At 39.6% G+C, this 12,919-nt stretch overlaps 1 protein-coding gene across 1 annotated transcript in view; it reads left to right on the top strand.

The window, feature by feature from the left end:
- Positions 1-1,968: 1,968 nt before the first annotated feature.
- grik3 (glutamate ionotropic receptor kainate type subunit 3) overlaps positions 1,969-12,919 on the top strand; it is a 103,307-nt gene continuing 92,356 nt past the window's right edge. Inside the window, 1 exon segment of the mRNA XM_030749630.1 lies at positions 1,969-2,593. Coding sequence (XP_030605490.1) covers positions 2,479-2,593 — 115 coding nt within the window. The 5' untranslated portion in view covers positions 1,969-2,478.

Raw genomic sequence — 12,919 nt, forward strand, 5'->3', positions numbered from 1 at the left:
AATTTTTGATTTGTTATGGTGTATTTTTAAATTGACACTTTTATCTAAACACAAGGTCTGGCCCCTTCCTCCACCCTGGATGGAAAAAAAATTGTGCAACATACAGTGAATAACATGGATGTGTAGGACACCAAAATTCCTCTAGTCCTTTTTAATAATGTCCTGGCTTCACTCCCTTTGTGCAAGCAAAGCATAATCCTAGTATTATGGCAGGGTCATTATAACCTGTGGTACTTATTACAATGACAGGGAGACAAAACTGATGCTTGTATGAAGACTTACTGCCAGCTGTCATAATAAACAGACGCAACTCAAATCCACTTTGTGACAACAACTACTTAAAATGTGGGAAACTGACTGAGACATACATTTCATATTTCACATTTACGCTTTGTCACAGTGGGGGTCTCCCCTGCTACTGGGCCTCAATCGGCTGAGGTGATTGAGAGCACAGACTGCCATCTCTCTATAGAGGGCACCCACAGACCCAGAATGTCTTGTTTGCTAGAGCTGTGTACATTTTGTATTTGAAAGAGCAGCAAGTCAATGAATCTCGATAATGCGAGAGCCGGGCCACATAACTCACGTTGATAGTCCTTACATTGTGCCAAGAGGCAATAAATCTGCTCTGTGAGACATGAATATGCAGTGGCAGTCAGTTTGGCTTGTTCTTGCTTGCATGCCCCCTAATGCACAGTTTATTCCTCTCCCCCATTCCAAGCAGAAAAATAAAACCAATGAGCCACAGCATTATCTCATCAACAGCTTGCATTAAGCATAAAAGAGTAGCAGTGCATCTTGTAAAATATGCTTAATAGCTGCAAATCATTAATGTTAAAAGAAAATAAATATTTCTGTTTTATTCAGTACTGGCTTACCAGAAATTGAGCTTAAAATTTAATTTTTTTTTTATATGTTGGATGTGATCATATGTTTCTAGAAAATGACACATCTATTCATCTGTGTATCTCTTTATTTTAAAGAAAAATATATGTATTTATATATGATTAATTAACCTGAAAGCATTTTTAATTTAAAAAAAGTTATAAATTAATCCTGGAGGCTTTAGCTTTAATCTCTCTAAATGTAACTTATGATGTTAAGCTGTCTGGTTCAGTATGATGTATCGAGTGAAATGTGTAATTTAAACAGCAAATTCCATACATCCAACCTGTACACTGCGGTGGAGAATGAGACATAAGCAACACTCTGTATATGCGACCTACTGTACAGCTTATGGTTGAGGGTTGAAAGCAAACAAACAAACAAAAAAAGGCAGGCAGGCATCAAGCAGTTGGGGGATAAATTTATTCATTGACACTGACAGAAATAACAGTGATAAAAAAAACCTGCTTTGTGAATGGCCCAACCCTCAGCTGACACTTATTTCTCTCATGCTAATAATTTATCCCATTCACAGTGCTGTAGGCAGTTGGATGGTTTTCCTTCTTTTTACTAGGGGCAAAGAAATATATTGCAATTTCTATCTCAGTGCTAAAAAAAAAGAAAGAAAAAATGATCTCCAACATTTCTGAGAACACAAATAAGACAAACCCTCAAAATGGTGATGAAAATGTGAAAATAAAAATAAAAATAAAGATATCATAATGAACGTGTACACAGCATTTGAAAAAATAGTGAATCGAGCGATCATTTGGATCCCTCTCACCTCCATAAAACACTTCTTGGACATAGTTGACAACTATGCGTAACGACGCGTGCCTCTAGTGGCACCATGGAAGGAGGCTCGTCAGACGCACGCTGATGCACAGCTTTCAGCACTATCTTTCCATCCAGCACAAACTGGAAGATTTGTAAAATCAACACTGTTTAACAAGAGTCCCTTTGAGCAGACTGGACGTTCTTCAATAACCAGCCTCGTGTAATCACCGTGCGCAACTGTAGCTGAGCGTCACGGAACCGGTTTCTTCCACTCTGTTCTGAACTCTTATCGTAAAGGGAATGAAGGACTGGAGTGACTGAACTCCAAGCATTTTTTTTTTTTGTATCACTGTAGTGTGTTGAAAATCCTCGGTGCTCATGGTGTAACGTTTTTCTCTGCTTGCCTCGGACGACAGAATCGTCCGAGACGACCCAAAGTTCCGCAGGCGCAGTTCTCCTCTTCAACAGCGGGGTAGGAGTCCGGCTCGGCTGTTGCCGTGGTACTTGCCAGTAGACAGATAGCATCGTCGGTAGGAGGAGATAAAGAGACTCCTGCAGGCTAATTGTTGCAGCCTGCGTTCGCAGGTGTTTCGCTGATCTGCCTGTGAGAGACTGGGGGCTTCATCCTGATCGGGTCGCTTTCAGACTTGTGAGAAACAGAAAAAAGAAACCCCGGGAGAATGTTGCACCAAGTACAATGAGCGCTGATTTGTCGCAGACCCCAAAATCCATATATGATCCGTCGAATTCAGTTTTGATGAGCAATTCTGACTCGTCTTTGGAATTTTAAAAAGTGGATCCCGCGACTTTACAACCATGCGAAATACTTGGCTGTCCCCCCGGAGTGCGATTAGGGATTACTGGACATCGCTGATTGCATGTCTCTTTTGGATTCAGTACTCTTATGGGATGCCTCATGTTATTCGAATAGGTAAGTTGCCCACGGTTGCATTTGCACACACACACACACACACACACACGTTTGTACCGTAACCCTGAAAGTTGATACCCATTAAGTGCATTTCAGTATCCTGTTTTCTCCGCGACAGCAAATAGTTTTTGTAGTAAATAAACAGTCCCTTTCATTTCCCGTTCTCTTCAGCCGGGTCGGGTATAAATATTCATTTTTACTCAAACGACGGGAAAATGGTAAGCAACAAGAGAGAAGCGCATTAAAGCACATGCTGCCTGTAATATCGAGGATGCTTTCTCCACTCAGAAACCATGCAATGAAATATTGTGGGTTAGTGTGACCTCTATGCACTCTGCTTTGTCCGTTACATTTGCAACAGCCAGCATGTTGAGTCACCAGCTAAATAAGGCTCATTGCCATGCCTTCTGGAATAAGTTTTTAAGGACAGTCTGTCAAATTAAACAACACAGTTATAACAGGAAAACAAGCTCCATCCAAAAGTTCTATAACGTCTTATATAATATATTTAAGGAGGCAAGTATGGTCCTGTGATAGCATTCAAATCACACAATAACACGGTCACAGCATTAAAAAAAAAAAGAAAAAAGTCTTGTTCAGGTAACTCTTTGTTACTTCATTTATATATACCGTGAGAGACCCAAAAAGAAAAACCAGGTGTGTGGTGGCTTTGTCTTTTTCTCATCACTCACTGTGGAACAATGTGAGAATTGTCATCTGGAGCTGGCAGTGCGCTGAAACATTTTTTGCGCGGCCAAGAGACAGAAACAGAATGAAGATCAATACGGGTTTTTTTTTTTTTTTTGTCACAAGGCAAATCGTTTTTGACATTTGGCGGAGTGCCGTGCAGGACAATTACTCAAAATGGCACTGGTCCACATTAACATACCATTACAACTGGCTGAGTCCAGGGAGTGAGAGCGTCTTCCAGCTGTAAGTGATGAGCGAATGTGGAATACTGTTACAAAAAGGCATAGTCCATGTCTTACACAGTAACAGCGGGTGAATTGCCACAGTAAACCAGTTATCTCTGTCTGTGACATATCTGCAAATCATCAATATCCCACTCTGATTTTGCAATTCATAATTCCTGGCAAGCACTGTGGGTGGTCCCTAAAAAGCTAAATCAATTTAAATTAAAGTTATTAGACTCCAACATAAAGAAGGACAGCTGCATTTTATAGCACAATAACCTTGAGTGAATGCTGCTGACCTTCTGTATATTTAATGCACATTTTGAATTAAAGCCAAAGAACCACAATGCATAAAATCAACATGTGTGGAATAATGTTTACTGCTGAGGATTATATGGCGCCATTAGACAGGCCTTTGTACCTGTGATTGACTACTGTGTTCTGAAGAGCCATGACTTCTGACACTACAGTTTTATGGACTTTGGTGATGTCTTAGAAACTGTGCAAATCCCCAGGCTCGCCTTCCTCTGGTCTAAGGGCATTTTTCCCTCCTCTTATTTATTTATTTATTTATTTATGGCAGCAGCTCAAATGAAGACCTGAAATAGACTTGACAGGCTTTTATTTTTAAAAATGTCAAAGTGCTGAGACAAATTTACCCTGAAATGTGCTGCAGTTCTACTACTGCTTTTTATAGTATCTATCATAGCTTTCAGTGCAGGAACAGTTTAGTTGCCTTTTTTTTTTTTTTTTTTTCTTTTTTAATGTTTCTGGGATTTTATTTTGACAAGAGTAGGGACATACAGAAAATTGAGAATTTACCAGAACACCAAGAAAATAAAATAAAAGGCTCATGTCTCTATATGACCTTTTGAAACTGAATTCTTATATGTAATGACCATGTGAGTATTCATTTAAATTTGCCTACCTTTCAGACTAATATTTGCGTGTAAAAAAAGTAAATGTACCACAATATAGTGTAATTTTATTTATCATAGTGGATACGGAGCGTATGCAGTCTGCGTGTATTATTGCACTCATACCACATTGTTCTCGGTGAGAGAATGTTGGTATCGTATCCACCGATTTATTTTGGAATGAACGCTTTTTAGAGCTGGTGTTCAGTGAACCTTTTTTTTCCCCTTTTCTTTTTGCAATCTGATACTTGGTTTGGAAGTCTGTGCGGGCACGCTGTGTCACAGCCGTTCTGCTAGAACCAACAGAGGGCTCTCTTATAGTCAGTGCAGGGTAGCTAATGTTGCTCCTCAACACTGGTTATCAACACAAGCGAACCAGTGAAATTCATCGAGGTGGGCGGTGGTATTTGAGCATGATACTCTCTGTCTGTGCTGTGTCTGCTCTTGGTTAGGTGGCCTGCAGTTCTCCAAGTACACCATCTGGGTAATGGTGGGCATCCAAGGTAGAGTTGTTGCCATTGATTTTAGTGCTTTTACAGTGCATTGCTCTAAGTTGAGGCCAGATGGTCGCTCCGTCTCATTCAGCAGCTTCTATTTGTTGGAGGGAATAAAAGACTACTCCTCCTGTATTTGTCCTCTTACATGCTGTGCTTCTCTTTAGTCTCCCTCTGCTTGCTTTTCATAATTCTTTTTCTCTTTCTGACGTGTTTTGAAATCTCTCATCTCATCTAGAGACCATTTCAGTTGATGATGCAATGTTTTTATAATAAAGACAAAAGTGCTCAAGGATGCGAGTGCAGTATTTTTTTTCCTTCTCTCTGAAGATAGCATGCATCTGTAGATAATTTTTATGTTTGCCAACATGGAAACAGACAAAAAAGTAGTACACAAACGATTTTTATTGAATGTGGTAGCTGCTTTTTATGCTTTATTCAGTAACCCAAGTGAGCGGCATTCTGTCTGCAGTTTACTAATGCTCTACACACACTGCTTTTTTTCTCAAGGCAGGGATAGCCAGATTTGAAAATGTGTTCAGATGAAAATATATTTATAGGGTTCTTGAATAATAATATGTCTATCACTGAAACATACAGTAATGAAAGATTAATATACATTGTCTCTTTCATCTGTTGATTGAAGAAACTCATTTATCATTTGTTGTCTCTTCCCCCCCCCCTCACTGAGGTTATTCACAGCCTGACAGGGATTTATTGAATAATCAATTACTTTATCTACCTAATACTTAAAGCACTTAATCAGTGTCACTTAATCAATCTCCTTCATGATTTCATGTTGATTTCATTTCCTCAGCTCCTAACTCGGCCTCCACAACACCTGGTCACGTGCATTTTTCACTTAGGTTTCCTAAAATGCTTTGGGCAGGCAAGACTCCAAATTTAATTACTGTCTGGGAAACAGCCCTGACATTAAGGCTGTGCAGCTCTTGAAGCTGTATGCAATGTGACCACTCCGAAACTTGAGTGGGATAAATCGGTTTTGTGGTCACCACTTTTGGTTGAATTCTCCAAACACAGAGGCACTTCAATTTCTTGTCGTTATCCGTGCACCGGCAGCAGAGAGAGACTGAGAAGTTTTCGTGTGATTAACTCTTCAAGCGAGCTATAGAGTGTGCACTCTGCTCTTGCACACTCCCTGAGATCCTTCTCGCTTGGGGTCTGTGCAAATGTCTCATCTGAAATGACTCAGACATATTTCAAGAAACCGCAGAAAACTGTAATGGTGCTTTACAATCCCACTTTTAACAAAGCCAAATCAAAAAAGAAGCGCTTGTATCGAGAATTACCCAAAGGAGGGGGGAGTGAATTAAAAAGTGTTTGGTAATGAAAAAGAACAATAAGGAGATGTTGCATCAAAATATGTATCAAATTAAGATGGCCATCAGTTGCTGAGTGGAAATGAATATTTCATTTTCATCTAAATTTAATCTCTCCCTAGACACGGCGAGAGAGAAAGGAAGCGGGGAATAAGTAGCCTGCTGGCGGAGACTTGGGGCTGGGAGTTGTTGTGGTGAATATGAACAAAGGCTTGTAGAGGTCACAGAAGAATTGGATACAGAGAGAAGCTTCTTTGATGTGTAATTCCATTATCTGTTAGTGAAAGCAGAGATTGAAATGGAAGGAATACGATGGTTGTTTTACCTGCGCTAACACACTCCCCTTCATCCACTTGTATAAACATGGATGGATAAGCGAACTGCAAAAGAAATAGCAGAGGCCTATTTTCAGCCTCTTCCACTCTCGGGCATCTGTATCTTAGCTTATACACACGCACATGGACACACATCATATAAACCCATATTCTATCCACAACATTTTCTAAAACATATGTCTGGTCTCACTGGGCCTCTTGTACACAATCCAATTCCATTCTCTCTGTCAGCACAGTCGTGGCTCATCATTAGCTTCAATCTCGCTGATGAGAAACGGCAGATGTTCGTTTTGTTGAGGAGAGGACCCGTTTCTGAATGTGCCGTCTTCTCTTCTCGTCTGTGATCCTGTTTCGCTGCTTTAGAAAGGAACACGCTTCCGCAAACAAACATGTGCTCCAGGCCCGCCATAATCTCTCTTCTGTGACAGGCAGAGCATGTTTTTAAGTTAAGTCATTGAAGGAAGTAATCATGTATTAAACATACAGCATGAGTTCAAATCAGAATATATAGTATATTTAATAAATGGTGTGTGTGTGTGCGCACGTGCCTTTGTGCGCTTTTATGTCAAAGACAAGGTGCAACGAATGCATAATGCTATGAAATGTGTTCACAGTGTATGTTCTGATCACATTAACAAGACTGAACTGCAAAGGAAGTGCAGGTACTTAGCCCTATGTTCAGTCACACACAGTAATGATCATCCAGTAATCCAAGCCACTAGGGGCTAATAGAGTGGATCTACCAAACAGTAAGATAATCCTGTGACACAGCAGGGCCCTATCTAGCCCCAGCTAGCTTAGCCTAGCTGCTGCTCACACACCAGATGGTGTTTTCATATCATACTACAAAGTGGGTGCTCCACAGTGAAAAGTCTGCTGCAAGCATATGCTTCTGCCTATTGAAATAAATAAGGCAGCGAGTTCCTTATGGCTATAAATTTCATCATTTTTATTCAAAATGTGTGGCAAACACTTAAATGTCATAAGTGTGTTTGATGTTAACATGCAGGAAAAAAAAATCACTGGTTGTCATTTGTAATCTTTGAGGATAAAACAGGAACTTAGTTAAACCCCTCCCCAAAAAAACTAACCCCCCCCCCCCCCCCCCAAAAAAAAGAAAGAAAAAGAAAAGAAAAGAAAAGAAAAGAAAAAAAAAATTATTTGTCCTTAGAACATTTTATGAATTGCTGGACAAAAATAAAATGATGTACTGTAGGATAAAAATGATAGTTATAGAAAAAAAAGAGCAAAGGGAAGGAAGAGGTGTGACAGTCCCCTGCAGTTTATGGATATAGCAAGTAAAAAGCTGGCCTCATACTCTTAGACTGAATTGTAAAGACTATTTGAAGACTATTAATATTCCCAGTAGTTATTCCCAGCATATAATGTTAGGCTACCATATGGTATTTTTCAGAATAATTTCCAAGTAGGGAATAACTGACATCTCTTATCAATTTTACATAGCTTGCCAGGTTTGCTGTATTTGAAAGGTAGCTTTTCCAGATATGCGGTTCCTAAGTGTAGTAGGGAACCTGTAATTTCAGTCAAGTGTCTTTACTAGCTTACTGGTGAACTCTACTATCTGTACCAGTTTGGTAGTTGTGTTGGCAGGTTGGTTGCATAGCTGTTACACTGAAAGTTACACCTATCTAAACACTTCATTGCTGAAAGAAGCAACATAATTAACCCTGTTGGCATGCTCTTCACATGGCTGCGGCTACATGCATTTAATCGTACCTCTTACTACACACTAAAGTTGATCATTTCCCGCATCGCTGCACCTGTGTAACACACAGGTTACACTGAGGTGCTGTGATACAAGAGTATCATTACACTTCAGGTTTCTGCAGCGCTCATCAGTTAACATAGGGATCTTGAACAGATACTTTGAAGTGCTCACCTTAAGGGGCAGCCCTGTTCTTTTTTTTTTGTTGTTGTTGTTCTGGGTAATTTGAAAATTCTTCACTTAAAAAAGTCATCAGTGAACTCAATGTAGAGGCGTCAATCAAAGAGAACTTGTTTTTTTTTTTTTTTTCTTCCACAATTTGCCTGATTTCGCCTGTGGGTTCCTCAGGGACTCAATGTCACTGTAACATGATGTGTGCTTTTTGGACTTGACAGTGTTTTGAAATTCATGGCATGCCAATGTTGGCTATTTCCTTGCGAATGTTTCTGTACCAAGGCAATGAATTAAATTTCATGTTCCAGCCATTTGTCTTTATTATGTGCCCTTGTCCTTTCCATTTGACTCTCCAATCTCAGCCCTCCTCGGGGCTCTGCTGGAAAAGTCGAATAACAACATCAAAACTGTTTGAGAAGAAAGCTTGATCACAGGGCATTTCACTTTCAGGGTCATGCTAGTAATAAAACATAGTTAATTAGAATGATCTTGTTGGACGTAATTTGGTGATTATTTTTTTTACATTTCAGCATGGGGAGCAATTTGTCTTTGCCGTTCCAGACAGACTGTATATGTTTGCAAACACACACACACACACACACACACACACACACACACACACACACACACACACACACACACACACACACACACACACACACACACTAACCACAGGCACACAAAATACTGCAGGGAAAAAAGAGAAAGGGAAAGGGAAAAAAGAATGAGGGTGGCTGCATAGATGAAGCTAGGGGACTCTTATTTAGCTGGTTAATTAGCTTGAACCTTTTGATCCCAATTTTAAAACTCACCACATTGCAATGCTGGCTCCTTTTGTGTGCTGCCCCAAGCCAGATAAAATTCAGCTTTATTCCTGTGCCTTTTTAACACCATGGCATTCACCAGAGCAGTATTAGCTTTGCTTTCCCTTCCTGCAAGAGCGTCATCCTTATCTATTCCCAGACGCTCTGTGTAAAACCTGGTCACCTCTGACACCTCCGTTACATACAGTTATGCACACATATTGCAATAACAAGACCTTTTCTTCCCACTGCTTTAAAGGAATCAGAATTTGACAGTGGAGGTATCAGCCACATTGCACAGGTTTAAATCCTATTTGACTTGGGCTAAGGACAATGAATGGAGGGTGACACTGTTTCATTCTGCCCTTTTAATCAAGCTCTCATTGTTATAGGTGCACTGCAAATGTCAGGTCTTGGTTGTGTGATTCCCTCAAATTGCTGTTCCGTGACTGTAGGGAGATGTGAGTGCATGAGCACATGTTTAGGAGGGGGAGAGAGTGGGAGAAAAAAAGAGGAAGTGTGAGTGTGTGCATGACAAGGGGATGTATAAGGGGAGCTGGCATAGAATCCCTGGAGCGTAGGGGTAGAGCAGGAGTTACTAATCAACTGTGAGAGAGCAGGCTAGAGAAGACTCACCCTCTATTTCCCCCCAGAGAGAAGAGGAAGGAACAGATAAGACAAACCTCTTCAGGCCAAAAACACTACAAATGAATGGCTATCACCAAAAATATCAGGGGGGGCAGAAATCCTTTCCTCCACACTCTGCCTCACACATCTGCTTTCACCCCCTTCCTTTTCATCCCAGCAATAACAAATGCGAGGACTACCACAAGAACTCCATAAGACTCAGGGGTTACCTCTCTAGCCCCTGTACTCATCCCTCCACTGATGGATAGCCAGGAGGTTGGAAGCCAATGTCAATTTAGTTAACACAGCCAATACCCAGAAGATTCCACAAAACATTCGCACTGTGTGCAGGCGAGACAATCTGGGATAGTCTGTCCTCTGTCTCAGCAAGTGTTTTACTGGCTGCCGATCTACTGTCCAGGTCGCCCCCGGAGAACAGTGTGGTTAACCGCAAAAATGTTCCCCTGTGACTCATCTGAAGACAGCTTGTCTGCATGTGACCAACCTCAGATATATGAAACAAGACAAAGATTATCATTGACAGGGATGAGAAGGAGAGACTGTGGGCGTTTTGAGGCTGGCAGTACATTTTAAGAAAGCTATTAGTGATGCTTGTATGAATTACAGCCTTTAATGTAAAGCCAAAAAAAAAAAGAAACAAAAAACAAAACTCGCGACTATCTGTCCTGGAGTTTATTTACCCTTTCAGATGAGGTTTGAGAAGTACAGATGGCTGTCATAGTAACCACTTAGTTGGCGAACTAGATTGATTAGTGTAGATTATAGCTTGTGATTAAGCAGCAGGTTTTTTGTTCAAATCAATTCTCTATCGCAGCAAGTTAATGAAGAATTAGGCATCTGATTGTTCCTAAATCATGTTTTTCAGTTTCAAGTGCTTCTGTTTCTAGCCTCAAACATCGTTTTCCTCCCTTCGGTGTTTAGTCCTGAGTGTTGCTGTTACATTGTCATTGCATCCACAGTTTTATTTATATCAGGATAATAAGTTCATTGTTTTTTCATAATTTGGCAAACTATCACAAGTAATCTTAATGTCTTTAACCATAAGTTATAATGTTGAAATGTCTTTTAACTATAGGACATTACATTTTCTGCTTTAAGAAATTGCATCTGTTTCTGCCCCTTTTATTTTTTCCCCCTTGGTATTTACCAAGAAAATGCTGCTTAATATTCAAAAGTTTCAATCCCTTAATGTCAGAGTTATGTTTTTACTCATCCATAAAAATAAAACAGAATTAGTTCAGTGAAAGATCTCTAATTTCTGAATAAAATCAGACAAACTACCAGCTATGCTCCTAATTGATTTCCACCAAGACTGAATATAATACCGTGGAATATGCCTGCTCCAAAATAATCTGCAATCAAGAAGTATTATCTGGTTTGATGAAAAGGATCAATTGAAGTAATGCTGCAATAATCATATGCAAATTTAATGAGGCATCTGCAGTGTATTAGTCTGATTATTTTCATTGCTAAAGCAAACAATGCATGTCCTTCTTGCCTGCCATTTTAGTTAGAAATGACATAAAAACATTAGCACTGGATAAAATTAGCAGTCATAGTATAGCATAGTTACAATTTCTATTTATCTTGTAACATTTCACATCTGTATCAGTAAACTCATATAGGGTGTGCACTTGCTAAAAAATTCTAGCATCTTTCCTTAATTAAATGTTGCATGTAATTTTAAATGGTCATCATATCAAAATGTAAAACATGGAACTTGGATAATAAATAAAAAAAAACAATTTACTGTAATAACATGTGTAATTACATGACTAATACATATACAAAATTATTTTTGTTTAAACAGCCAAAATGCAGTTGCAGACATTTGCCTCTATCATTTACACCAATATGTCTTTTCAGCTTTATTGTTGCTTATAATTTTCAGAAGACTGACCACATAAAAAAATAATTGGCAGCATGCTGGCATAAGAGATTTAATGCTCAGTTAATGTCCTGCTCTGCCTCCCTCTGCACTGTTCACATATGGATCGCCTGTCTGCCAGAGTGGTAATTCTTTTAAACGTGGTCAGGCCCATTTAAATTAAATAAAAAGAATTAAAATGTAGAAGTTCCTCCTCGTCAGATGTGCACATCCCAGCATGTATGAAAATCTGAATTTGAATACCAGGTTGTGTATTCTTTTTTATCAGGATCTGTACGAGGCTGTGGGACAATCCACAGGTTTATTTTATCCACATTTCACGTCTGTAATTTAGCTTGAGTGCAGATAGATCAGATGACATTCTTCGTCAATATTCTAACTAAGCAGCCGAGGACAGACTGAGATGACAGGATGAGCAGTGTGTGTGCGTGTGTGTGTCGGTGATTTTCTGAGTGGAGCCTATTAGTGAAGGGATGCCTCTGCAGCCACTGTCAGTCTTAAAACAGGACAGGAGGAGATATTACCTCCAATTATGTGGCGTGGTGAATTTTAAGCATGAGCCCTATCCTGGATAGGGCTTTCTTTAATTTCACTTTTTTGTTTTAAATGATACATACCATAGTGATAGAAGACGACCCCACTTCTCCCCTTTTCTTGTCGTCTTTCTTGTCTTCACCTATTCCCTATCTTCTTGTCGTTATTACAAGATTAAAATGACCACAGAAGCCGTGTTCTTTTAGGTGGGTAAAAGGAAGCTTTTGTGTAGGTGTCATTCATTCCTCTACTTCTTTTTTTTCCCACCAGACAAAAAATGCAACCCCTCTAACATATGCTCATTGTAATAATCCCTTGCCAGAGTAAAATGAGAACTCCCTTCTCTCACCTTTTTGACCCGTACACCTTCTGTCTCCTTAGCATGCTGTATTACAAGACTTGCATTTCAATTTGCAAGCCCAATCACCAGGATCTTATAAGCTGCTGGTTGGAAAGCAATTGAGCCTTATTCAATCTGCTCCCCTCATATTTCCAGTCCATTTATGATTATTTAAAGATATTAAATGGCTTGAACAAATCTCTTGTAGAACCA

Source organism: Archocentrus centrarchus, chromosome 16 (genome assembly GCF_007364275.1).
Source record: "Archocentrus centrarchus isolate MPI-CPG fArcCen1 chromosome 16, fArcCen1, whole genome shotgun sequence".
NCBI classification, from domain to species: domain Eukaryota; kingdom Metazoa; phylum Chordata; class Actinopteri; order Cichliformes; family Cichlidae; genus Archocentrus; species Archocentrus centrarchus.